This window comes from Papio anubis, chromosome 6, assembly GCF_008728515.1.
Source record: "Papio anubis isolate 15944 chromosome 6, Panubis1.0, whole genome shotgun sequence".
Classification (NCBI taxonomy): Eukaryota; Metazoa; Chordata; class Mammalia; order Primates; family Cercopithecidae; genus Papio; species Papio anubis.
Genome location: NC_044981.1, coordinates 103,637,181 through 103,664,911, shown reverse-complemented (window position 1 = coordinate 103,664,911; position 27,731 = coordinate 103,637,181). Strand labels below are relative to the sequence as shown.

The window sequence follows — 27,731 nt, the reverse complement described above, 5'->3', positions numbered from 1 at the left end:
GATTTGTTTGCTCTTTATGTGTGGAGTTAATTTGGCCTTGCAGACATAAATGCTTTAATAAAGCAGCTTTGGCGGTAACGGAAGGGCTTTTCCATTTCAGCAGGCAGGCACGGAGGTGTCTTTATTGCCATGTCTGACATGGCCTGGGGAAGAGCACTGAAGATGGAGACAAGTCCTGGGTTTGGGCCCATCTCCCTAACTTGGATGTGTGACTTTAAGCCAATCAGATAACCTCCAAACACATTTTCTGATTTTTAAATGACTGCAGATTGTTGAGGACATAAAATGAGTGATTGTGAAAGCCATTTTGTAAGCTATGAAGTACTAAATTTGTGAGCCCTACAGACAACACGGGATTAACAGTTAAGGTGTCACAGCTTTGGGCCAAGTGTGAGCTCTCTGGCTAAGAGAATAGGAATTGCTTTGGCCACCTCCCACCCCTTAATCTCTAGAAGAGGAGGGCTTAAGAATGGTGGGTGTGATGCCCAGGGGTAGGAATCTAACCAGAGCCCAGCAGAGACGTCAGGATCCTGGTCCCATGGGTGAAATGAGTACATCAGAGAGAGGACCACAGCAGAACTGCAACTTTTTGTTTGCATAGTTTTTTTGTTTTGTTTTTTTGAGGCAGAGTCTCGGTCTGTCGCCTAGGCTGGAGTGTAGTGGCGCGATCTTGGCTCACTGCATGTTCCGTCTCCCGGGCTCACGCCATTCTCCTGCCTCAGCCTCCCGAGTAGCTGGGACTACAGGTGCCCGCCACCACGCCCAGCTAATTTTTTGTATCTTTAGTAGAGACGGGGTTTCACAGTGTTAGCCAGGATGGTCTCGGTCTCGTGACCTCATGATCTGCCTGCCTCGGCCTCCCAAAGTGCTGGGATTACAGGCATGAGCTACCGCACCCGGCCCGGTTGTATAGATTCTGAAGCCACTCACTAAATACGAAGAAATCATTTATGATACTATGCAGACCGTGGAGAACACAACAGACTCTAGATTTGAATAATTTATTCTAACAAAAGTATAAAGTATGGAAAATTAGTGTCTATGAATCATTTCAGAGAGTAGAGCAAGTTTCACACTAGCAGATTTCAGATTTTAGCACCTTTGAAAAGAAATATTCAGAGTTAAGACAAGTGGCAATGCAGGCTGCAGGTGACCTACAGGGATACTCATCTGACTTCGGTGCCGTTCACATCACAGTGTGGTCATTTGGTTTTTTCCTCTACATTGTGAGAGTGCCACAAAACACTTAAAGAGAACAAGGAGAGAGTTCACTGAATTCATGGCTGGTGGTTAGAGGATGAACTAGAGACAAAAGGAGAAAGGCCATAGGCTGAACTGCAAGTCAGATAGACAGTCCGAAGGCGCTGACGATGCAGTACATGGTCTTATTCTCCCATCGCACAGTGCAGCTCCCTGCGGGAGGGAAGAGAGCAGCATTTAAGGCAGGGAAAGCTGGGGGACGACGTTTTACTCACAATAAGGCCAACAGTCAAGTACCTATAGGCTACACAAAGAACCTTGGCAAGTCTATTATAAAATGTTTTAAAAGGTTGATAAACATACATTGCATTCAAAGATGATAAACGTCCAGTCACATATTTCACACAACAAAACTTCACAAACATGAATGAAAATCATACCGTCAGTAGAGCTGTCCCAGAAGCAGGAACTTGCCGTGTGTAATCCAGCCCCATTCTTCTGCATGATTACACAGGTCACTTAAGTTAAAACAAATTTTTATTAGAGAAGTCTACCGGGTAACACAAATGTCATTCTGTCTACTTCTTTTTTTTTTTTGAGATGGAGTCTCACTCTGTCACCCAGGCTGGAGTGCAGTGGCGCAATCTCGGCTCACTGCAACCTCCGCCCCTCCAGGTTTAAGCAATTCTCCGCCTCAGCCTCCGGAGTAGCTGGGATTACAGGCATGTGCCACCACGCCCAGCTAATTTTTTGTATTTTTAGTAAAGATGGGGTTTCACCATCTTGGCCAAGCTGGTCTTGAACTCCTGACCTCGTGATCCACCTGCCTCGGCCTCCCAAAGTGCTGGGATTACAGGCGTGAGCCACTGCGCCCGGCCCATTCTGTCCACTTTCAGCAAAAGTACATAGCTGCACATGGTTGATGTTCTCAATAAAAATTATAGGGACAGATTGCCTCGTCTCACTACACTGACAAATTATAGGTGCTTCTTGACTTACAGTGTAGTGTCCCATAAACCCATCATAAATCGACAATATATAAAAATTAAGTTGCAAATGCACTTAATACCCTGGTAAATCCATCACAAAGTTGAAAAATCCTAAGTTGAACCACTGTTAAGTTGGGGGCTGTCTGTACACGCTCCCTCTCCACTTCACTTGTTCTAAAAGCATCTGATGGGACTTCCTGTAAGATCCCGCTTCACAAACGCCCTGCAACTGTACCAGCAGGCCAAATGGTCAAGTGTATGCTAACGTATGCTACACACACGACCGACTCCCACCAGGAGCCTTCCTTGAGGTGGGGCCACGTTAGCTGTTGTTTCTGGTACTAGATGCCCCTCTGATCAGTGTTAAAAAACCATCCCTCAAATATACAAGAAACAAAAACCCATTACCGATGTATTTAAACGGTTTTCCCAGCTTAGTGAGTTGGCTTAAAGTTTGTTCTACTACATTTGTGGTCCACTGGTTCACTTTGCTGTGTTGATAAGCATTACCACCAATTGCGCTTTCTATAGCCTAGAAAACAAAGCACAAAGTGCGTCCCGGTTAACCAAATGCACTCACACCACCTTTCAATCAGAACTGACAGCACCCCAAGAAGTGATTTATGAAAAGTTTATTTTTAATCATGAGGGTGCCTTTGCAAATATACCTTTTAATAGTATTATATTTCATTTAAATGTTTGAAATTTGCTTTAAAAATTCAGTCTGTCAAATTATTTACACATTTTGACCTAATACTTACACTTAATGTTCACTACTACTATTAATATTTAGAGATAAGCAATACATTTTTTTTCCTGTCGAGGTTAGAAAATATTTTGCCATTCATTTCTTAAAGGTGTATTACTTTTATCTACTACTATCTAACATATACTAATACTATGTATTAGAAGAATTGTATTATTTGTACAACTGACAATATACAAAACCTATCCAAATAATCATATATTAAAAAATACTTTTATCCAGCATTGTTTGGGAACAGGTTATCACGTTAAGTGCATTTTTCAGATAACTAAAAGCCCTTTATATTCCAAAACTTATTTTAGGTTTATGATGACATTTTTTAATTTTGATTTTTCTGAGGCAGGGTCTCCTTCTGTTGCCCAGGCTGGAGAGCAGTGATGCAATCTTGGCTCACTGCAGCCTTGACCTCTGGCGCTCAAGCAGTCCTCCCACCTCAGCTTCCCCAGTAGCTGGGACTGTAGGCATGTGCCACCATGCCTGGCTAGTTTTTTGTAGAGATGGGGTCTTGCTCTGTTGCCCAGGCTGCTGTCAAATGCCTGGGCTCAAGTGATCCTCCTGCCTCAGCCTCCTAAAGTGCTGGGATTGCAGGCATAAGCCACAGCACCCAGCCCAACTTTTCTCCTTTATTATACGCTTACTTCTTTTTCTATGCTATATTCTTTGGGGGTTATCTGACAATGCAAGGCTCACTGTCGCTGTTCTCGCTAAGCTTATCGCTATGATACTGCCATTGTGTGATTTTCTGGGTTTTTCAGCGTCAGCTCCCCTTTCACATGGATGCCAGTGTGCTTGCATCTCAGCAACTTTCTTCTCTACCCCTAACTTGCTGTGCTAGAAACCAGGAACCTGAGTTTCTATGACACTTATGACCTAAAATGAAAATAACAACATTCAGTGAGGGCCAAGGTCTGTCCTCAGACAGGCAGAGCAAACCAGCAGTCCGGGGATCTGAGCTGTGCACAGTGGGGACAGACTGGTATCTGATGCCTGCGGCTTAGATCCAGTGACCTTGCTTTTGAGGACCTAAAACCTCCCTAGGTCACTCTGATTTCTACCTACAGACCTGCTGATCATCTCCCTGGGACTCTGAGTAGTCATGTTACACACAGGGCCTGCTTACTTCTTGTCCTCTGCCACTGTGCTCCCTCCCAGCTCAGAGGCTGCAAGAGGGCTGGGGGGCCAGAAGTCCCAGTTTAAGAGGACAGCGGTATTACTAAACCTGGGCATTGTCAAAAGGTGGGGGGGCTTTGTTTAAGCTAAACCTCTCCCTCCACCAGCTCTCCCTCCTCACATACTTTGAAACTCAGTTTTTCAAGGAGGAGGGAACTCTCCACCAATTTTGGACCTGCGCAAATTGACTACCACCCAATATTTAGGGTCACCTGAGTACAGAATTACCTGTAGTCCCTGCAATAGGGGAGAACGGGGAATGTGCACTGCCCCCACTTCCCACGGGGCCTTGTCCCCTCTTTTTACTGCATTACCCCTACTTCTACTCATTCTTCAGATTTCAGCTCGAAATGGTCCCTGAACTCCCTGGGTGGGTCACATTCCCCGTTCAATGCTCTCACAGCACCACCACTAGTGGCACTTACCACACAGCAAATGCAGGCTGACACTTTCCAGGGGGACTGTTTGATGTGTCTGCCCTGCCCGCCCCTCAGCTGTAAACTCCAGGAGGGTATATGCCCTGCGTGCTCCCTCAGTATGTACTTTCTGAATGAATAACAAACATCCCTTCTGTCTCTCTTCCTCTTCATGATCAATAACACAATAAAGTGTGAGTTTAGAAATGTAAGAAAAGTAAGCATATAGGCCCCAAACTGGATCACCAGGTCCAGAATAACTGGAAGTTAACTGTTCAATTTTCTTATACTCACTCTTTCTTCATTCAACCCTGGAGACATCTATTTGTATGCCAGGAGTCTTTTATGCTTAAAAGATTATAGAATCAAGTCTTGGTGATATTCAGGAATAATGCTATGTACATAAAATTCCTTGTCTGATTTAAAATATGTAATTTGTATAATATAGAAGCAATTCTTAACTAGCTATTTGCTGAAGTAAAAACTGTTATTTGAAACACCAAAACACACAGACTCGGTCAAAACAATTCCAAGATAGTATTTAAAACACATTATTTTCTCTAATATAAGCCATTAATCAAACCTTTAAGAAGTGAGCATTTATCCTCTTACCTCTTTTACAATGTTGCTCACTTCATCAACAACAAAAGCAGTCTGCAAGGAAGAACATTCAGTTAAGTTTATTTAAAAGACATTTCCACTACATTGATAAATGCAAATTTACGTAATGAACATAATTTAGAAATGAAGACCTTAGAAATAATCTAAGTAGACTGTTCACTTTAGCAAGGATGGATGGCATTACAGTCTTCAGAAACCAGAAGGCTAGAATACATGTACATAATGTAAAGGTGTTCTGTTTTATTTATTTATTTTTGAGACAGAGTGTTGCTTTGTAGACCAGGCTGGAACACAGTGGCATGATCTCGGCTCACTGCAATCTCCACCTGCCAGGTTCAAGTGATACTCCTGCTTCAGTCTCCCAAGTAGCTGGGATTACAGGTGTCCTCCACCACACCCAGCTAATTTTTGTATTTTTAGTAGAGATGGGGGTTTCACCATGTTGGCCAGGCTGGTCTCAAACTCCTGACCTCAGGTGATCCTCCCACCTCAGTCTCCCAAAGAGGTGGGATTACAGGCGTAAGCAGCCACACCCGGCCCTGTTTTATTTTAATCATGCCACAATCTAAGACTTCACTTTAAACTAGAATTCATTCTCTTCTTCCATTTCAACTGACTGCTAGAATCATTAACCAATAGAGAGGCTTAATGAGTTGGGTGATTTTTGTATAAATTAACTGAAGCTGCTGAAGCAATCCATTTAAGATGTAATTCTCTCTTCCATGATGTTAACTGATTAGGAGGCCTGACCTTGAGGAAATTTTTTTTAAAGCACCATTAGTTGTAAAATGTACAATGATTATATTATTTCCAGGTAATTATTTTTCTTTCCCAGTGATGCCCTCCTACTCCAGGACTAACTACCATCTGCCAGCATGGCCGTTCTCCGTCAGTGTCTGGATGACTCAGGAAGTGAGCTGCCTGCAGTAATCTAGTGCCAGGAGTATAGTTTTCTTAGTTTTCCTTTTACACATGGTAGATCTGAATGGGTAAAAGGTCATCCTGAAAATAACATCAGTCAGGCACTTGCCTGCCAATGTGCTCTTCACATGAGCACAAGCGTTTAAAGTTACAGCTGAGTCCCAGGAAAGGTACGCAGCTCTGGACATGCCTTCAAGAGGGCAATCCCCCGGGGCCCTCAGTCAACGTGCATTCTGGGGGAATCAAGGCAGAGAACCCTGACTTGGCAGTGAGTCTTCCTCCCTGCCTGGCTGCTGTCCACTGCAGGCCCTGTCCTTTCTTTTTAGGGGGGTCAGGAGCTGACTGCCCGAAGCCACCTCACTCGCTGTACTCAGAAGTCAGACTTGGAAACAAAACCAACTCACTGAGTGAATGACAGTTTGCAATATCTTAGAGATTAAGTCATTTCTGGAAGCTTAAAGGATCCTTCCAAGTGACTACAGTGACCTTAATCACAAAGGAAAGGCACTGTATCACCTCCCATATGGTTACAGTACGAAAAAGGTTGAGGGACATTTGAAAGAATTTTTAGTGGAAAGCAGAGAGTTGTATTGAATCCAGTGGACAGTTTTAACTTCTCCAAGAAAGATGAATGGTGAGTTGAGAGAATACTTACAAAGGCCCAGGCATCTACATGAAATTAGAATAGATGGAGAAAAGGCTGCTAAGAGGCTGCTGGGAGGACCAGAACGGGCCATTCAGTAAACACCTAAGACATGCCTACTACAAGGCAGCCATGGTCTCCACCTCCCAGGGCTTCCATCCCAGGTGGAACACTCATCACTCTGTCCAGCCCCTTCATTTTACACATACGCAATTAAGATCTCGAATAACGAAGCCACTTAGCCACCTCATTTGTGGGAGTCAGAATCGGACTGCAGTACTAAGCGCTTTCCTTTACAAAGCGATTTCTTTTTTAGAAGTTTTACTCGATATTGCTATAATACATTTTCCAATATTATATTAGCAACAGTTTAAGGGGAAAGGCTTTTTCTTTGCCAACTGCTCCTGCACCAGGTCTTCTGGTCACTATTCACTTGGTTGCCATCAGCATTCAAACACCGACTATGTCATTGTCACAGGAAGCGTGTGCTAGTTAGGAAATCAGATCAAAACTGAAACTTAATCAGTCCTTAAGTTTTAGTTTTATTTTCCCTGAAAACATTCCTCGTTAAACTAAATTTCTTTTCTTTTTTTTTGTTTTTTGAGACGGAGTTTCGCTCTCGTTGCCCAGGCTAGAGTGCAATGGCGCGATCTCGGCTCACGGCAACCTCTGCCTCCCAGGTTCAAGCGATTCTCCTGCCTCGGCCTCCCAAATAGCTGGGATTACAGGCATGCGCCACCATGCCCGGCTCATTTTGTATCTTTAGTAGGGACGGGGTTTCTCCACGTTGGTCAGGCTGGTCTGGAACTCCTGACCTAAGGTGATCCGCCCGCCTTGGTCTCCTGAAGTGCTGGGATTATAGGCGTGAGCCACCGCACCCGGCCACTAAATTTCATAAATGGTAAAATATCCAACCTTACCAAATGTATCTATAGTTTATATTTTTGACAGGCTGCATAATAAATCCATAGGGCTCTATCTGAATTTCAACGAGGATTATTCAGTAAGAAGAAAAATGAGGGTTGTATCTCAGCTGCGCTCATCAGCGCTATTCCCCGAACGACCGTGAGCTTGAAGGAAAGCCATTTAACGCACACGGTGCCGATGGGTGTCTTCTGCTTGACAAGATCGTGGGCTTTATGCTACTTCCTCAAGGAGGCACTAAGACGATTTTTTCCCCCACAACAGTGAGCTTTCTTACAGACCTCTTAAACGGAAATGAAATGTGCTACTCATTCCCAGCGCTGCAGACCCAGGTGAGGCCCGAGACAAAGGCGCGGGGCTGACGGGACGCCAGCCCGGGGCGGAGGGGTTGGGGACAGGAGGGTCACCCGCACCCCCGCGGGGAGACATCCAAGCCTCGGCGCTCCCAGACCGGCCGCCGCGCCCCGCTCCAGGCTGGGGCTGGGGTCAGCTCCGCAGAGCAAGGGGCGGTGATGTCATCCTCCCGGCGAGCCTGGCTGCGGGCGGGAGGCGAGGCCCTGCGTGAAGGTTTCTCTGCACCGCTCACCCGGGCGCTCTCTCCGAGTCACGCCCGACGCCTCCCCGCGCGGGAAGCTCAATCCCCTTCCCGCCCCATGCGCCAGGGAAACGGCGGCAGTGTCAGGGCAGAATGGGGCCGGGCGGAGCGCCGGCTATCGTGAACCTCAGGCCGTGGGCTGCCGAGACCGGCCTAGCTGAAGGAGGTGGGCCCCCAGGTCTTCCCGGGCAGCACCGCGTGTCCTTCCGCGGCCAGGGCTCTAGGCCTCCACCCTTCCGTTGCCTACCCGGCGGTTACCTCCTCCGCAGCCTGGTAGTCTTCCATCTTTCCTCCCGCGCGTCGCCTCCGCCTCCCTCAGTGGCGCAGACTACGCAGGCGCACTCAGGCCCCGCCCCTGACCTGCCACGCCCCTCCCCGTTCGCGCCAGCCCCGCCCATGCCCAACTCCCGGGCCCCCACGGCCCCGCCCACGACGAGCTCCCGGGTCCCGCCCTTCCCTGCCCGGACCCTCACTGACCCCATCCCTGGGCGGGGCCTGCGGGTGGACCCTGAATTGGCCTCTCCTGCTGTCCTCTGGGAGGTGGTGGTTTCCATGGGAACCCGTGAGGGTAGTCGGGCAGCTCCCTAAACCTCAGCAACGGAAACAAAACACACTTACAAAAGGCAGTCCTGGAGGGGAAGCGTGATCCCGGCCCCTCCCCCGGTTTGTATCGTGTGGATTGACGCGGACTTTCAAATCGACTCGGACACCTGGCAACTGCCAAGGCAGTGCGCCCGGTGAGACGTTGTTGCAGTTCCCTTGGGGGCTGGGATTGGCAAACTTTAGCTATCTGAATGAAACTTCCCTTTAGGGAGTTAAGTTTTCCAGGTAAATGAGAATTTTTCCTTTAAGCACCATTTAAAAAAAAACATTTTGGGTGGAAAATTTTGTAAAATGTGGCACACTTCCTGACTACCTTAACCACAATGAACTAGACAGACTTGATTTGAATGTGGGTTCTTTATGGAAATTAGGAATTGCACTGGACTCTGGTAAACTGCCTTCCACAGAAAGCTGGGGCATATGCACCTGTTGGCAGGTATTCTCAGGCTCAGAGTTTTGATTTTGGCGTTTGCTTTTTCTGGTTTCATCATGCACTTGAATTCAGGCTGCTGGAACCCACTTCCCATTCTCCAGTCAGGAAGGAGCTGACTGCAAGAGTCCCAGGGACTTGGTAGAACTAAACTTCAAATCCCACATCTAATCCATCAGCAACCTTCGTTATTTCTACCCTATATGCTCAGGACCCCAGTAAAAGATTGAAATCTCTCATCTGGATTATGACCATCGGACTGTAACCTGGTCGGTCTATCAGGGTCTTATTAGAGCCCTTCAAGAGGAACCTAACCCGCGACGCTTCCCTCCCCTCACCCGTTCTGCCTTGCCTTGACAATAGTTCCTATGTTGTCAGACTATAGACTAATCTTAGTGATCTTTGGGTGACTTAACTTTTAACATATCTTAGCTCAAAATCTCCTACACGGAGCCATCCTGTGACCACTGTATCTAAGGTAGCCGACCTCCTCATTCTCCATCCCTGCATCCTGTACATTTTCCTCATAGCACTTCTTTCAGTTTGCAAGAATGTATTTATGGTTGCTGGTTTATGGTGTGTCTCCATTTAGAAACTAAGTACCATGCAGGAAGGATCTGTTTTATTCACTAATGTATCCCCTTCCTTCCACATTGTGCCTGGCACATAATAGCTGCACAATTAAAATTTATTTATTTATTTAGAGACAGGGTGTCATTCTGTTGCCTGGGCTGAAATGCAGTGATGTGAATGCTCAAGAGATTTTGAGCTAAGATGTGTTAAAGTTTAGTCATCCAAAGATCACTAAGAGTTTGAACTCCTGGGCTCAAGGTATTCTCCTGCCTTAGCCTCCTGAGCAGCTGGGATTCCAGGCACTAGCAATCACACCCTGCTATTTTTTTTATATGTCTTTTGTAGAGATAGGGTCTCACCGTGTTGCCCAGGCTGGTCTCAAACTCCTGGGCTTAAGGGATCCTCCAGCCTCAGCCTCCCAAAGTGCTGGGATTATAGCTGTGAGCCACCATGCCCGGCCTAACATTTATTGAATGAATCATTTCCCCCATGGGTGTTAGCTTTGCCTCAGACCCAAATAGAGCGAACTGGGGAGTGGAGGAAGATGCAACGACCTGCCTCCTTGAGGGAAACAGGGCTGGCGAGGGGAGGACAGAGCCCTGACTGACCCAAGGCTGCTGGCCCTGGGTCCTTGACCTGAGCAGGGAGACTTGCTGAGTGGGCTGGTTGCTCTCCCACACCTGGTCTTCCTCTCCTTGGATTCTGAACTTTATCTGCCTTTTGAGTTCCTTTCTTATTACCTGGCTTCAACTCCCCTGTCCTGGTGTTTCAGTCTTGCGCCTCAGTCCACATGTGATTCTGATGCTGACATTGCTTTACCTTCCTGCCGTTCTCAGCGTCACCTGAGATCTCATTTTGGGTGTTCTCTGCCTACCTGATTCCGAGCTCTCGGCCCCACCATGATCCTGAGCCAATCAGGAGCCTCTTAATTCTTTTTTCTTCTGCTACTTTGTTGTGGACCTGGAGTTCAGTAGCTAAGTGTCACAGAATTATGTGTAAACCGGTTCTGAGCGAACACTGGCAAGGGAAGAGCCTTTTCATTTTTCAACCTTTTCCGTTTTCCCCACACCCTTTTAGGAACTTCCTAATTTAAATGAATTTCCTGAATGGCTGCTAGGACGGTGCATAATTAATGCATGGATCTTGTTACATTATAACTGCGGATCACAAGCATACACATAAATCAACAGAAAACATGCAAATGTTTACATGATTTTAGCTTTTATACATTGGGTACCACTCTCCAATTTTAACTATCAAATAATGTTTGTTAAATGATCATGAGATATGGCATTTTGAGACTGCCAATAAACAGTTGAACTGGTCTGTTTATCTTCATAACTATTTGTTCACTTGTTCAAGACACATATATGGAGCACTCCCTTTGTGTCAGGCTCTGAGCTGGGGTTGAGGCTACAAAGTTGACTAAAACATGGCCTTTATGGAATATATTTTTTAAAATGGATGTATCTGTAAATAGGAGGGTTTGAATTCTCTAGGCTTATGTGATGTTGTACTGCTTGGAAAAATGCAGTGATGTGGTATTATATTCTGCCCAACTGATGTAGTGTCTGTAGGGCTAAGGCATTTAAAATCGTTAAGACATTTGGCAGTTCACCAGATGCCATTGCCAGCACCTTCCATCTGCCACAAATGGATGTCCCTCAGAAGCATTGGAGCTCAGACACCTTGACTCGTAACTGCTCATGAATCTTTAGCATTCCGCCATATTTTACAATAATGTTTAGTTTCTATGCAGTAAGTCAGTGGAGTGAATCTTGGGTTTGTTTTTCAATTTGGAGGTTAGTGATAGGTTGGCAGGTTTGCGTGCAATCACCTTTCTTTCCTGGAGTCAAATTTCTTAAATACAGACTGTGGGACTGGAGCTGCCAATACCTTTATTTAGCAACTGTGGGCCTGATAATCATAGCAATCAACGAACTGTCACATCAATAAATAACATCAAGAATATCCAGCAGTGGCCGGGCGCCGTGGCTCACACCTGTAATCCCAGTACTTTGGGAGGCTGATGTGGGCAGATCACCAGAGATTGGGAGTTCAAGAACAGCCTGACCAACATAGACAAACCCCATCTCTACTAAAAATACAAAATTAGCCGGGCGTGGTGGCACATACCTGTAGTCCCAACTACTTGGGAGGCTGAGGCAGGAGAATCGCTTGAACCTGGGAGGTGGAGGTTGTGGTGAGCCGAGATCGCGCCACTGCACTCCAGCCTGGGCAACAAGAGTGAAACTCCCGAGTAGCTAGGATTACAGGTGCCTGCCACCACGCCCAGCTAATTTTGTATTTTTATTCTCAAATAATAATAATAATAATAATATCCAGCAGTGTTGTTCTGCTGTCTATCATCTGCAGCCCTTCGTAGTCCAAATCCCATCCTGTGGATATTCCATTTTTTCCTTTCTTCCCCTGTGCAAAGAAGTGTGTTACTGAGATGTACTATGAGATCATGCTGAGTCAAAATGATAATAAAAGAAGACGACGATGAGGATGAGGGTGATGTTGAAACACTCATGGCTGAGGAATTTAATGTTGTAAAGGAAAAGAAACTCTAGCTGACACATATCTAAAGTGAGAGTCCTGTGCTGAGAAATGCTGAAGAGATATGGCATTCTGAGGCTGCCAATAAACAGATGAACTGGTCTGTTTATCTTTATAACTATTTGTTCACTTATTCAAGACACATATATGGAGCACTCCCTTTGTGTCAGGCTCTGAGCTGGGGTTGAGGCTACAAAGTTTTTATATATATATTAAATATATTTAATATATGTATTAAATAAATATATAATTAAATAAATATTAAATTATATAATATTAATATAATATATAATATATTTAATATAGGCATTTCTTAGCTAATCTCTGTTGAGCTGGGAAGCGGAGGCACAGTTGTGCTGGAATACCTCTGTACACCATGAAAGAGTGGTGGCTCTGAGCTTCTTGGGCCTCTCTTCCTTTCAATCCTGGTGACTGCAGCCCCTTCCCTGGGACCTCATCCTCAAGATCCAATAACTAAAGGATAGCTCATGGTATAGCAGGGCCTCCGCTGGCATTTGTTCCAATGGGTAAATATTCATGCTATCATAGTTATTAAATAGTTTGATGCTCAGTTCTGTGTTTATGCAAACACTACACACTACATCAGCAGCATAGGCTAGGTTAGCTGCAGAAACAAATGGCCCTACACTCTCAGTGGTTGATAACAGCAAACATTTATTTGCCACTCACACTCCATGACCATCAAGGATCTTCCATGGCTCTGCTTCACGTCTCCTCCATGCTGAGACCAGGATGATAGAGCAGCCTGTGTCTGGAGTCATCAAGGGAAAGAGAAGGGAAAGAGAATGGTGGCCCCAGTACTGCTTGGAAGGTACCACGCCTACGTGGCACGTGGCACCTCTTTACACACTTCATTGTCTTATTGCTCTCCAGAGCACATCTTTGGCCATGCCCGAGTTAGCAGGGCAGGGACACTTCACGGTGCTGGGTAATACTACCTAGTACATGCACAGCATTTTGAAGATTCCCCTTGGTGATTTCATTACAATCTTCATCGCTCTTGGCCTGGCTGTCCCCCTTTCTTGTAAATTATTCTTGAGTTAATAGCCGTTCTTTGAGATGTGGTTAGTCATTTACACTGAAGTCAATGTGAAACCCTTCACAAATGTGGGAACATTTGAATAGTTGAAGCCTGTAGTCTCTGTGGGGAGTTTCCTTAGGAAGGGTGAAACATTTCACCAGCATCCGCTTGGTCTTTCCTCCAGCTAAAAATGTAAAATGTGGGCATAGAAGAGCTCCTCGGTGTGGTTTTGGGGTGACTTTGCTCCCCGGGTCCCTAGTGATGTGGGAGTAGCCACCAAGGCACGTAAGGCTGGCCACACAGGGTGCAGTGCGTCAGCCTGTGACTGACAGGAAGGGAAAAGAAATACGTCAGTTACTCTAACAAGAAGAATTGACTTCCTTATCTGCAGAGCCAGCTCTGGTCTCTTCTCTTGAAGCAGATGCAAAGGTAGGATGAGAATGCATGACTGGCCATTGTAGCAGGTCGTTTTAGGAGTGGGGTGCGTAGAGATTATAGTTATTGTAACTTTTCTTAAATTTATGACATTGAAAAGGTAGGAGACAAAACATAATAAATTAGATAAAAGATATCTTGTAATTTTATTGAATAACATAATTTAATATTTGAGATAATAATGATTTAAGTGATATGGTAGAAGTAACTTCAGAGTTAATTAAAAACCGAAACAAAACAGTAAAACACTATCCAAAAGCTATATGGTGTGATTTTTTTTAAAAGGGTAGAGTGTCATTTGCTTTCTTCTTTGGTTTGTAAATTCTTATACTTATAGTTTGTTACTGTTTTGCTGTCTCTGAATCGACTTTATTGTTTTAATCACCTGTAATTTCTAGTTTGGAGGTGGAATATCAATATCATTTTGGAATTATAAAAAAGTTAGCTAGGGTCTAATTTAAATTTCTTTTAATTAAACTTCCTTAATCCCTAAATTGCTTGGTAAGAAAGAGACTATGAGAGGAAAATGCACATTAGATATTAAATTAGAATTGGGCTGAGTGTGATGGCTCACACCTGTAATCCTAGCACTTTGGGAGGCCAAGGTGGGTGGATCCCTTGAGGTCAGGAATTTGAGACCAGCCTGGTCAACAGGGCAAAACCCCATCTCTTAAAAAAAAAAAAATAGACAAAAATTAGCTGAGCGTGGTGGTGGGCACCTGTAATCCCAGCTACTCAGGAGGCTGAGGCACGAGAATCACTTGAACCCAGGAGGCAGAGGTTGCAGTAAGCCAAGGTCCCGCCACTGCAATCCAGCCCGGGCAACAGAGCAAGACTCCATCTCAAAAGAAAAAAATTAGAATTGGTGTAGAAAAGATTATTCTGCCAAGATAGTCGGAGATTCTAATTTCTTAGCTGCTTTGCCTAAATGAAGCATAAGGTTTTGGAGTTAAACAGACCCAGTTTAGAGTGTGAGTTTAGTTAAGTTACTTAATCACTCCAAGACTCACTCTCCTTATCTGTAGAATGGGTACATTTATTTACTTCATAATGTGGTAATAAGGATTAGTAGAGACAATGTATGCAAAGTACCTAAACTATCTGGTTCAGAGTAAGAGCTAAATAAATAGTAGCTGTTGGCACAACAGAAAGCATAACAACAATTGCGAGTAGTACCTAGAAGGATATAATAATATTAATTCTCGGCCAGGCGCAGTGGCTCATGCCTGTAATCCCAGCACTTTGGGAGGCTGAGGCAGGTGGATCACGAGGTCAAGAGATCGAGATCATCCTGGCCAACATGGTGAAACCCCGTCTCTACTAAAAAATACAAAAAAATTAGCCGGGTGTGGTGGCACACACCTGTAGTCCCAGCTACTAGGGAGGCTGTGGCAGGGGAATCGCTTGAACTCAAGAGGCAGAGGTTGCAGTGGGCTGAGATCGTGCCACTGCACTCCAGCCTGGCGACAGAGCGAAACTCCGTCTCAAAAAAAAAAAAAAAAATAATAATAATAATAATAATAATAATTCTAATGTATTTGCTCTTCCACATGAAGAGGTCAGGTTTAAAGTATGAATGCCATGGCTTCCTATTTCAGTCATGAAGTCCTATTTCTCACTTTAAAGTAACATTTTTTGTTGTTTTTGGGTGGTAAACGTCTCCCCAAATGAGAAAGAATACACGTAATCAGCAGTGAATTGCAGTGACCTTTCAGATAAAGCACCTGTTCGACTTTGTCCTCTCTCAGGTAGGTTTCAAGTTTTATAGATTCAAGCCCACGTATGAGTCTTCTAATGTTTTTTATATGTTTATTTATTTGTATGTATTTGTTTTTATTTTTATTTATTTATTTGAGACGGAGTCTCACTCTGTTGCCCAGGCTGGAGTGCAATGGCATGATCTTGGTTCACTGCAACCTCCGCCTCCCAGGTTCAAGTGATTCTCCTGCCTCAGCCTCCCGAGTAACTGGGATTACAGGTGCCTGCCACCACGCCCAGCTAATTTTTGTATTTTTAGTAGAGATGGAGTTTCACCAGGTTGGCCAGGCTGGTCTCAAACTCCTGACCTCAGGTGATCCACCCACCTCGGCCTCCCAAAGTGTTGGGATTACAGGCGTGAGCTGCCGACCCCAGCCTTTTTATTTATTTATTTATTTACTTTTTGAGATAGAGTCTCACTCTGTCGCCCAGGCTGGAATGCAGTGGCCACAATTTCAGCTCACTGCAAGCTCTGCCTCCTGGGTTCACGCCATTCTCCTGCCTCAGCCTTCTCAGTAGCTGGGACTATAGGTGCCCGCCACCACGCCCAGCTAATTTTTTGTGTTTTTACTAGAGATGGGGTTTCACCATGTTAGCCAGGATAGTCTCCATCTCCTGACCTCATGATCCGCCTGTCCGATCCTCCCAAACTGCTGGGATTACAAGCGTGAGCCACCACACCCAGTCTTATTTATTTTTTTGAGATAGAGTCTCCCTATATCACCCAGGCGGGAGTGCAATGGCATCATCTCAGCTCACTGCAACCTCTGCCTCCTGGGTTCAAGCAATTCTCCTGTCTCAGCCTCCTGAGTAGCTGGGATTACAGGCGCCCACCACCACACCCAGCTAACTTTTGTATTTTTAGTACAGACAAGGTTAGTAGAGACAGGGTTTCACCATGTTGGCCAGGCTGGTCTCAAAACTCCTGACCTCGTGATCCACCCACTTCGGCTTCCCAAAGTGCTGGTATTACAGGTGTGAGCCAACACACCCAGCTGAGTCTTCTAATGTTAAGTACAGATTTCTGAGGAACCTGAAGCTTATACAACTTGTGGAGACTTTAGGAAAATAAAGAGGGAACCAGGTATAGGGCATCTTGGACCTTGGACAGGGCTGTGCAAATAAGGGATTCTGAAGTTGAGGTGTCATTAGCTTCCCAGAAAACTCGCCTCTGAATAAGTAACAAGATAGACACGAAATTTATAAACACACATCTTCATTTCTGTGTCAGACTTTCTGATGGATATGCATATGTGCTGTCTCATTGTTGCAAAAATGAGTCTTTTAAAAGCCTATGAATAGGGAACTGAGCTGAGAGCTGTTCTTTATTCATCACCTTCCTTTGTGGCTGCCATCAGCTTCTGTGAAGAATCTATGCAAGCGGGCCGGTGGCTCACGCCTGTAGTCCCAGCACTTTGGGAGGCCAAGGCGGGCAGATCACCTGAGGTCAGGAGTTCAAGACCAGCCTGACCACCGTGAAGAAACCCTGTTTGTACTAAAAATACAAAATTAGCCGCGCATGGTGGCACATGCCTGTAATGTCAGCTACTCAGGAGGTTGAGGCAGGAGAATCGCTTGAACCCGGGAGGCGGAGGTTTTGGTGAGCCAAGATCGCGCCACCGCACTCCAGCCTGGGCGACAATAGCAAAACTCCATCTCAGAGAAGAAAAAAAAAATCTACGCAAGCAAAAACGTCACGAGGTTTTCGGGTAAAATTTCAAGGACAATGCAGTCACTCAACTTTTCCCCTGCATACGAGGCAGAAAGCGTGCTGGCTGCAAGCTGAAGCTGTGAAACTTCTCAAGGAAATAGCTGTGGTAAACAACACAGGAGTGAGCTGCTTTGAAATGACCTACAGGGCCGTGGCTTGTGGGCTTTGAGAACGTTCTGTAGTTTTCCCTTGAAAGCGTGTGTGGTGAGGACAGTCACGTTCACACGCACTCATGCTGCAGCAGATCTCTGCATTTCCACTCTGGTGACGTTTCCCCCGTACCAGGGAGGGCTGAACATTTATTTCCTTTGATCCGATGACTGGCTGCCCAGAGACAATAGATAAAGATTGGATGAAAGAAATAGGGGCCCCTGTCTACGAATAAACAATGTGTCTCTTTCCCATCCTCCTCGTCTCTTTTCTTCATCGGCTTTACTTTTCTCGTACTTTTCCCCTTTTACCAGATTTAAAAGCCAAAGTCAAGATTTGCTGTTAGGCTAAGGAAAGCAAGCAGGCATTGTTTCAAACTCCTAGTGCATGGATGACTATTTCAATCCCCTGGAGGAGTTGTCCCACACGTCTCTCCCCGGGAAGCCCTCCCTGGCCCCACCAGCCCTCTCTGCTCCTGCGTGGAGTGACTCGTGCCTTCTGATCCTTGGGTTTTTGTACTCATCTCACCATGTTATGAGTTATTTGTCTATATGTCCATGTTCTGGCTGGGATGGGCCCTTCTTAAATGCAGAGATTGGGTGTCAGTTGTTTTTAGATCCTTAATATCTGGCACGTGCTTGATACACAGAGGCCAATAAAATCAGTGTTGCACTGACACACTCAATGCCATAACCAAACTGTTTGTCTGGATGCCAAAGTTCCACTGGGATACAGCATGACCGGATAAAGACCAATGGAAACACCTGAACTGAAGTTTTCCCCATGGCTGCCTGCGTCCCTCCCAATCCCAGAACAGTGGCTTAGCTTCCTACTCTTGGGCCTTCCTGAAGGAGAGATGGAACGGTAGAAGGAACCCTTTGAGCCAGGCTTGCTTTGTTCTGGCTGTTGCTCGAGGGCTGTGCCTGGATGACTCAGTGAGTTCCACAAACAGCCCTATGAAGCAGGGATGGCTCCATGTCACGGAGGAGGAAGGCCAGTCTCCCAGAGATGAAGCAGCTGGCCCGAGAGCACCTGACTGAGTGCTGGCTGGGTATGAGCCCAGACTGGCTGGCTCCAAAAGTGACCCAGAGACAGGATGACTGAGTGTCGGGGGGGACTTCTCCACGTGACTGTAGGAGAATGTTTCCTTCAGGTGGTGCTGTGGTGTGGGATGTATTCATTTTTAATTGCCAGACAAAATCAGGCGGATCAATGGAGTGCTGTAAAACAAAGACAGGTATCATTACAAAAATGTAGCAAGGGAGTTAGGAGACTGCATCTAGGCTCCGAGCAGGTGAAGACGGTGCCTGACTCAGTGCTTGGGACATCATAAAGAGCATTTAAGATCTTGTTGCACAAATGAGAGAGTGACCGAATAAATATCACCCTGGGAAAATGGACCTGAGAGATTTCATTATTCGAGCTGTGAGATTGTGAATTCCTGCACGAGATGATTAAAATACAATTTCAAAGATTCCTGTTAAATTCTAAAATGACTCAGATTTTTCTATGCTTTTTGGATTTCTGAAGACTGAGGCTTTCTGCAATGAGGACTCACTTGCCCCCTGCCCGTCCTTACTTCCTGCTGTACTTGAATGTAGGCTTCCTGCCCTAGAAAGGAAGTTTGACATTGCAGTAAATCTCCATGTCACAATATTCATCAGGTTTCTCAATTCAAGCAAACATCAAGTGCCTCCTTGCTGGGTGATGGGGGAATCACTGAAATCTGATGTTGTCCCTGGAAGGGAAACACTCAAGACAGAATGAAATCAGGGTCACCATCGAGATATACGAAGTAGAAAGCAGTTAAATTTGAAGGAGCAATGGATTTTGATTGTAAATAAGGAGAAAGTTTCTGAACTAGGTAGCCTGGATCTGGCCCTTGAAGGGCTGAAAGTATGAGTGAGGCTGCTCTTACTGTTAGTAGCACGACTGTCAGCGGGCATTTGCTGAGTGTACTTATGAGCTCGGCAGTGTGCTCCAGAGGTCTCCACACGCATCAGCACGTTTCATCGTCACAGCACCTCCATGAAGTGGGTGCTGCACCTCTCCACTTCGTAGATGAGGACATGAAGCCCCAGACGGCTTAAGTAACTTGCCCATCATCAGCTCAACAGCAAATAGGTGGCAGAGGTAGCTACGCACCCTCACAGCCGGCCCCAAGCCCTGATCTCCTGACTGACCCCATCTCTCGCCTCGTTGGGCAGAAGCAAGAGTGGGGCCAACGTGTGGAAATGCAGAGCGCGTGTGGTCAGGGAATGGCCTTGAATGAGTTCAGTATAGGAGTGGCGAGCGTTCTGTGGGAACTGAGGATGGAGGGGGCAAGAGAGCTGGATCGGGAGGTCAGGACTGGGATGCCTGTGCTTTAGAATGTGTCTACGGGAAGGGAGAGCCAGCGTGACTTCACTGGAGAGTGGAAGAGTGACACATTCCCACCTCAGTATCATCACATCTGCCATCTCTCGCCCTAGAGATGCCTTCTCCTCCTTTCCATTCCTCACGCGACTCTGCTCTTCTCCCAGGCCCGGCGGTGGCGTCTCAGCTGGGCAGGTGTCCTGTCCTTTCCTGTCACCTGTCAGTCTTCCTCTTCCTCGTGGTCCATTCAGCAACATCACTGCTGCTCTGGGTGGTTGCATGTGGTGGTTTGCCTGCAAGCAGGTGGGTGCAGCCAGTTCAGGACCCCTGTGACAACTGTTCCCGTTACCCACTTTGTGAGTGTTAAAAATGTCATCCTTGGCCGGGTGTGATGGCTCACGCCTGTAATCCCAACACTTTAGGAGGCCGAGACAGGCAGATTACGAGGTCAGGAGATCAAGACCATCCTGGCTAACACAGTGAAAACCCGTCTCTACTAAAAGTACAAAAAATTAGCCGGTCATGGTGGCACACACCTGTAGTCCCAGCTACTCAGGCGGCTGAGGCAGGAGAATCACTTGAACCCGGGAGGTGGAGGTCGCAGTGAGTGGAGATCGTGCCACTGCACTCCAGCCTGGGTTATAGAGCGAGACTCCCTCTCAAAAAAAAAAAAAAAAAAAAAAAAAATTCATCTACCTTACTCTGTAAAAGGGCCTGAAGCACAAACCTGGTGTTGTGCGGTGATGGCGGGACAGTGTGGAGAAATGTGCAAACGAATTTTAATAGATTTCACAGAATTCCGTGACTACCTCATGTTCTACTTCAAAATGGCATGAAATCAAAAGCATTCAAGAGAGAATTATATTTGTTTCAGCCATTTTTAAAGACTATGTAAAGTAACTCCATGTGGTTTTTCATTTCTTGCTCGTGTAAGCGACCAGAATTTAAATCTGTAAAGGTGCACTTTTTATTGCTAATGCTGCAAAGTGTTTGGAAGTTATCTCTGACCTTCCTGGTACTTACTATAGGCTCATTCAGCTCACTAATTAACTCCATCTGCCACCCTGAAAACCCTTAGTGGTTGCTGGGTACGGTGGCTCACGCCTGTAATCCCAACACTTTGGGAGACTGAAGCAGGCAGATCAGCTGAGGTCAGGAGTTCAAGACCAGCCTGGCCAACATGGTGAAACCCCATCTCTACTAAAAATACAAAAATTAGCCGGGCGTGGTGGCAGGCGCCTGTAATCCCAGCTACTCGGGAGACTGAGGGAGGAGAATCGCTGGAACCCAGGAGATAGAGGTTGTAGTGAGCCGAGATTGCACCACTGCACTCTAGCCAGGGTGGCAGAGCGAGACTCTGGCTAAAAAAAAAAAAAAAGAGAAAAACAAAAAAACCCCAAAACAAACAAACAACCAACCAACCCCACTAATGGCTAGGAAAAACTTTATGAAAAAACTTGAAAGACAATTTTAAAATGAGTAAATTGTCACCTACGCATACTTTGTCTTGGAAAAATAGACTATGACTCTGTCTCAAAAAAAAAGAAGTAAAGGGATAGTGAATGATAATATGTACTTGTGTATGTAAACTACATGAGAAGACAAGGTGAAATAGTCAGATGTTTGCATACATCAAATCATATTGAGGACCCTGTCTGCAAATGTGGGCCATCAGTACATGGCATAGTGATTCCAGTACTGTAAGCAATGTTGCCCTCCATGATGTCTTTCTGAAACAATAAAAAATTCTTGTTAAAGTTTGAAATGAAACAAAGTACAGTCTTCCTTCCATTTACATACTAGTTGTCTGCCTTCCTCCCTTCCTTCCTTCCTCCCTCCCTCCTTCCTTCCTTTGACGGAGTCTTGCTCTGTCGCCCCGGCTGGAGTGCAGTGGCGCTATCTTGGTTCACTGCAAGCTCTGCCTCCTGGGTTCACACTATTCTCCTGCCTCAGCCTCCCAAGTAGCTGGGAATACAGGCGCCCGCCACCACGCCTGGCTAATTTTTTGTATTTTTAGTGGAGACGGGGTTTCACCGTGTTACCCAGGATGGTCTCAATTTCCTGACCTCATGATCCACCCAGCTCGGCCTCCCAAAGTGCTGGGATTACAGGTGTGAGCCACCACGCCCGGCCCACTAGTTGCATTTCTAGAACATTTAGAGTATATCAAAACCTTGCAAAATATACTTTTAAATATGAGTTAAATTCTGTTGTTAGATAATTAATTTTTTTTTTTTTTGCCTAAATGACTTGTCAACATTTACATGAAAATACAAGACAGTTATTTGTCACTGTGACAATCAAATAGACTCCACACATTCCTAAAGACAGGCGTATGGTACTACCCTTGTTGAAAATCTGTAGTGAGTCCCGGTGAAATGAAGCAACCGTGGTTCAAACATGTTCAATCAAATGTCCAACGCCATCAAGCTCGGGGGACACTAGAGGAACACTGGAAACCAAAGAGAAATGACCTTCCTAGGTTTCTGGTCAATCTTGATGCTACCATAGGATGATGCTCTATGCTATACCTCTTGCATCATTGCAAAAAGTCACCCGTTTTTTGGAGTGGACCTTCCAAAGTTAAACAAAAGAGTACATCGGCCGGGTGTGGTAGCTCATGCCTGTAATCCCAGCACTTTGGGAGGTTGAGGTGGGTGGATCACCTGGAGTCAGGAGTTTGAGACCAGCCTGGCCAACATGGTGAAACCCCATCTGTACTAAAAATACAAAAAAAAAAAAAAAAATTAGCCAGGCTTGGAGGCACACCCCTGCATTCGCAGCTACTCAGGAGGCTGAGGCAGGAGAATCGCTTGAACCTGGGAAGCGGAGGTTGCAGTGAGCAGAGATTGCGCCATTACACTCCAGCTTGGGTGACAAGAGCAAAAGTCCATCTTAAAAAAAAAAAAAAAGAATATGTGTCATTCTTGTCAATAGAAGGCTTTACTCACAGTAGATGCTAAACCATAGGGTTGGTTGGTTGGTGTTCTAAGTGCTAACCAAGTGCTTGAGTGACATGGTTTATAGAAGCTAGAATCAAAGTCTAGAGAAACTAGGATCAAAGTCTCTAAAAGTGAAGAGTAACAATGATGGGATGGATGCAGCATACACTTACCTTGAGTTCTCTAAGCTCTGTCCCAGGCAACTGTGAACACCAGAAAGTATCCTGCTTTGGTCTGTATTTGAAAGACTTTCAATGAATTACAATGAAGTGTTATATCCTTGGCTTTGAGAGGATCATTATATGGATCTATATATATTGATACAGAAAGTGCAGTTTTGCATCTTCTGCCAAGCTACTGTCCAGGGAGTTGATTATCTTAGTCTTTTTTTTTTGTCTTGAGATGGAGTTTCACTCTTGTTGCCCAGGCTGGAGTGCAATGACGCGATCTCAGCTCACTGCAACCTCCACCTCCCGGGTTCAAGTGATTCCTCTCCCTCAGCCTCCCGAGTAGCTGGGATTACAGGTATGCCCCCGCCAAGCCTGGCTAATTTTGTATTTTTAGTAGAGACGGTTTCACCATGTTGGTCAGGCTGGTCTCCAACTCCTGACCTCAGTTGATCTGCCCACCTCCGCCTCCCAAAGTGCTGGGATTACAGGCGTGAGCCACTGCGCCTGGGATATTGTCTTAGTCGTTTGCATCTTGAGGATGTTTTTCTGTATTTCTTTCGGTGTATTAAAGCTATAGACAGCATCTTGACTTTTCATTCTTTTCATTTCATTTTGCTTTGCCTTGGCTACCAGGAAGGTCAGAAATACATTTAAGGCTCAAGTGATCACTGTTTTCTTCCTGTTCTTAGTAGAATTATCAGTCCTTTTTCATTTGCTGCTACTGTCTCTCTTATTTTAGCTGTCTTCTATATGCTTTTATTGTAAGCTGCATCATATTTTTGTTAGAAGTAGAATAGGGTATAAATGACCAGTCAGTCAAGTCAAGAACCTTGAACAGGCTGGGCATGGTGGCTCGTGCTTATAATCCCAACACTTTGGGAGGTCGAGGGCCCGAGTTCAGGAGTTCGAGACCAGCCTGACCAACATGGTGAAACCTCGTCTCTACTAAAAATACAAAAATTAGCCGGGCACGGTGGCGGGCGCCTGTAGTCCCAGCTACTCAGGAGGCTGAGGCAGGAGAATGGCGTGAACCCGGGAGGCGGAGCTTGCAGTGAGCCGAGATCGCGCCACTGCACTCCAGCCTGGGCGACAGAGCGAGACTCCGTCTCAAAAAAAAAAAAAAAAAAAAAAAAGAACCTTTGCTTAAAGGAAATGATACCTTAGAGCTCTATTAGCCTCTCATTCACTAATTTACCATGGATCATAAATTAATATAATGTGGATTTCTTTTGAAGCCCAGCAAAGGAAGTTTAGCTTTTAAAGCATTGAAAGGATGTCTTATCACTCAGGGATTCATACAGATTTAATAACAAAAATGGTACTATAGGAAGTATATTAATTTGATCTTCTGCATTCTCTGGATAAAAGGATGTATGCAGAACCTTTCAACTGTCATTAAACAAAAACAAGAGCAAATGCATAAGGCAGCTCATGAAACTTATTCAAGACGGTAAATAATTGATAGACTGAGCTTGTGGTGATGCCACTTCATACCTCCTTCATTGATTAAAACATTTCTGAGTGTTGAAGTTAATTGTAAAAATAAGAGCCAACAGTTGGGAATGTCGTTTTTCCAATGTGTCTTCAATCAGGATACTGTACATTAAACACAGACTTTTATGTCCTCTGGCCACTGAAGTTATGGAATTCATATTAGGAAAATTCAAGTTTGGAAGTTTGAGGCTTTTAGAAATATGAGAAGGGTTATTTAAGAAATTTAAAAGTTTACATTATCACCACGAGCAAAAAATGCAAGGGTTTGTGTAGAATATTTTGTCTTTTTGGAAGTAATGCTGCAGAGATACTTAAGCCACGAAAAATGTTGCCATTTTTTGTATTCTTGTCTACAGGTATTGAAGGAGTTGGGCTTTTAATGATGGTTCCTGCTGACCTGGAAACATCTTAAGTGGAATGTTAGCTTCTATGAGTCACTGATACTCTTTTCATTGCTATTTGTAAATTTCCTTGGCTTGAAGATTACTTCTGCTTTGCAGAAATTATCTGCTTGCAGCTGTGGATGATTTATCTGGTGAAATCTCAGAAAAAAGATACGCTTTTGTCTTAGATGGATGTCAGCGGCTGCAGCAGAACCCGGTGAAGACACCCCCGGGTGGCACAAGGCTCTGCGAGCTGTAACTCCGACAAACGCACAACCTCTTGAGGCTTTCTTCTTCTAAGGAGTATGACACAGTTAAAAAGGAAAAAAGAGCCTCAAGCAAAACAGTCGCCAGTGAAATAGGAGAGGGAGCTCTTTAAACAAGGCTAGCTGCAGCTGGCCTCCGCTGCTCATCTGCAGGGTGTGAGCGCTTGGTCCATGGAGTGAAGCTCTTCCAACCTGGGTCAACGAAAAGGAAGAAGAAATGGCCCAAGAAGTAGATCTGAATGCTCTCAAGGAGTTAGAACGCGAGGCCATTCTCCAGGTCCTGTACCGAGACCAGGAGATTCAAAACGCAGAGGAGGAGAGGATACGGTAAGCTGTCCTTCCCGTGGGGTCACTTGGGGTTTTAGCTTTCTCTGCTTGGGGCCTGCCACTCCGTCTCTGATGCTGCTTGCTTCCAAATCGCTACCCACCTGCTGCTGGGCTTCATGACTGAGAAGGGTCCTAACAAAGGGCTGTTGGTGGAGATGATCCTCCTTATGTAGCTCAACGTAGAGGATGCCTGGGACAAGGGAGGCCGCTCTTGTTATTCATTTAAAACAGTGCGTTTGGGCGGTGAGTTTGCTGTTTGCCATCTGCTTATCTGTTTGCCGACTTGGTGGGAATCATTCAAGGGACATTTTCAGGCTTCTAGTTTACCACTTATTTAGGGAAAGACCTCGGGTTAAGGGTTTTCCTACCTCATTTTTGACGGTGCCTGAAGGTGTAAAGAAAAGCAAAGAAAGCAGTTCAGAAGCAGCAAATCTGATGGAATCCAGCACTGTCTTTTTTCTTTGCTTGCTTTTGCTTCCCAGCTGGCTTTGAGGAAAGGGGGGAGAGCATAAAATATGAACCTGCTTAGCCTGTTTCCTGACCGGTTTGCCAACAGGGAACTTCTTCCCTGTCTGTCTCTAAGCTGCCTGGGCCGTTTGATATGGGTTAACATTTAGAAAAGTGTGCTGAACTCTATCAGAGCCGTGTTCAGCCTTAGCTGTCAAGATCCATCTTTAAACAGGTTGGCGCTTTTTATCAGCGTCTACGGAGGAAGTGAGGGTTTGGTTTCTAATGGCAGAACACATTAGAAAACAAAACTTTGGACAACCAAATGCTTGAGGAGTGAGGGGAATTTTCTGGTATAGTATTCTTGCTTCATCCTCTCTGTTACTTCAGAGCTCTCTAAGTGTACTTGTAAACTTTCTTCCGCTAAAAACTATAATACAGGCTGGGCACGGTGGCTCACACCTGTCATCCCAGCACTTTGGGAGGCTGAGGCAGGCAGATCACCTGAGGTCAAGAATTCGAGACCAGCCTGGCCAACATAGTGAAACCCTGTCTCTCCTAAAAATGCAAAAATTAGCTGGGCATGGTGGCAGGTGCCTGTAATCCCAGGTACTCGGGAGGCTGAGACAGGAGAATCCCTTGAACACGGGAGGTGGAGCTTGCAGTGAGTCGAGATCGCGTCACTGCACTCCAGCCTGGGTGACAGAGCGAGATTTCTGTCTCAAAAAAAAAAAAAGAAAGAAAAAGAAAATAAAAAACTACAATACAGTGAGAAAAGTGAAATTTTATTTGATGATGAAAGATCTTTCAGTGATTTAGAGACATCATTTTGAATATTAACAAGGTGACATAGACATAGTGGTAACGAAGTTGTATCTCAAAGGGTACTAATTCTAGGGTAGATCCTGAAAGTTGCATTTTAAAGTGCATTTCTGATGTCATCTTGTTTCTTGGGATTGGCTCATCTCTTCTACAAGTAGGTATCACAGACATTCATAAAAGAGTATGCTGGTAAATGACGCCTTTTTGTCCAATACAATGTCTCTTTGCACTATGGCTATTTGTCTAGGGGAGTGAGCTGACCACTCATTAAAACAACAACAACAACAACAACAACAACAAAAACGTAGCAAAAGCATAGCATCAGTTGATTTTATTGGGTAACTTATACCAATAGCAGGGATGTATGCTGTGTATTTCTGGATCGTTCCATGCCTTGCAGATTGGAATGGATGCTGTTTTCGGTGTCTTTTCCTCTCGTTTCACTATTCTTGCTTACTATCTTAACAGCCTTTGGGGAGGAAGGGATGGATCTAGCGGGGAGCTTCTCTGCACCAGGCATGTTATTTATACTTTGCCATTTAGTCCACAGCAACCCTGGGAGTAGAGGTAAGGTCGTACCTTACCTCGCCTGTTTCACGGTTGAGGAAACCCTTGAGCCTCGACTCTGAGACATTGAGTGGGAGCCCAGTTCGCACAGCCATGTGGGAGCCCAGGGATGTCAAATGCCAAAGCCCCTTCCCTTGCCATGGGGGATACCCTCTGGGCTCTTGCCCTGTAGCCTGGGGTTGGGTGTTCCATCCAATAGTATCTTCTTTAACTTTGTGGGCTGCAGGAAACTGAAAACGCACCTGCAGCATCTCCGGTGGAAAGGAGCGAAGAGCACGGACCAGGAGTACAAAGAGAAGTGCTGTGCGCGCTGCCAGAGGGTGCTGGGGCTCCTGCTGCACCGGGGCGCCGTGTGCCGGGGCTGCAGCCACCGCGTGTGCGCCCATTGCCGAGTGTTCCTGAGGGGGACCCATGCCTGGAAGTGCACGGTGTGCTTCGAGGACAGGTGA

The 27,731-nt window shown here is 45.5% G+C and overlaps 2 protein-coding genes across 20 annotated transcripts in view; one reads left to right on the top strand and one right to left on the bottom strand.

Moving 5' to 3' along the window:
- Positions 1 to 985: 985 nt before the first annotated feature.
- Positions 986 to 8,603, bottom strand: DYNLT1 (dynein light chain Tctex-type 1). Its single transcript, XM_009205792.2, has 5 exons — positions 8,504 to 8,603; positions 5,154 to 5,195; positions 2,598 to 2,721; positions 1,641 to 1,718; positions 986 to 1,413 (listed from the first exon to the last, which is right to left on the bottom strand). Exons 1-5 carry the CDS (start codon positions 8,528 to 8,530, stop codon positions 1,343 to 1,345), a joined length of 342 nt encoding a protein of 113 aa, XP_009204056.1. The 5' UTR covers positions 8,531 to 8,603; the 3' UTR covers positions 986 to 1,342.
- The window catches only part of SYTL3 (synaptotagmin like 3), a 119,800-nt gene continuing 98,127 nt past the window's right edge, over positions 6,059 to 27,731 (top strand). For 4 of the 19 annotated variants that reach the window (XR_002521689.2, XM_021937700.2, XM_021937698.2 and 1 more), the window contains exons 1-3: positions 17,227 to 20,167; positions 24,827 to 25,446; positions 27,509 to 27,727. Coding sequence is in view for 18 of the 19 variants with exons in the window: in XM_021937700.2 (XP_021793392.2) it covers positions 25,337 to 25,446; positions 27,509 to 27,727 (329 nt within the window). In the remaining variant the exon portion in view is untranslated. Of the gene's footprint in view, positions 7,983 to 9,050; positions 9,074 to 12,757; positions 13,885 to 15,536; positions 15,639 to 17,226; positions 20,168 to 24,826; positions 25,447 to 27,508; positions 27,728 to 27,731 lie in introns of those variants that run through there. The other 15 variants (XM_021937701.2, XM_017958179.3, XM_031667333.1 and 12 more) reach the window with 14 other exon arrangements.

Excerpts from the sequence above, each read along its gene's own strand:
- DYNLT1 (XM_009205792.2), bottom strand. The coding sequence starts at position 8,530 with ATGGAAGACTACCAGGCTGCGGAGGAG. Across the intron at positions 5,196-8,503 it reads ACTACCAGGCTGCGGAGGAG|ACTGCTTTTGTTGTTGATGA; the intron begins GTAACCGCCGGG and ends TCTTCCTTGCAG. Across the intron at positions 1,414-1,640 it reads CTGGGACAGCTCTACTGACG|GGAGCTGCACTGTGCGATGG; the intron begins GTATGATTTTCA and ends TCCCTCCCGCAG.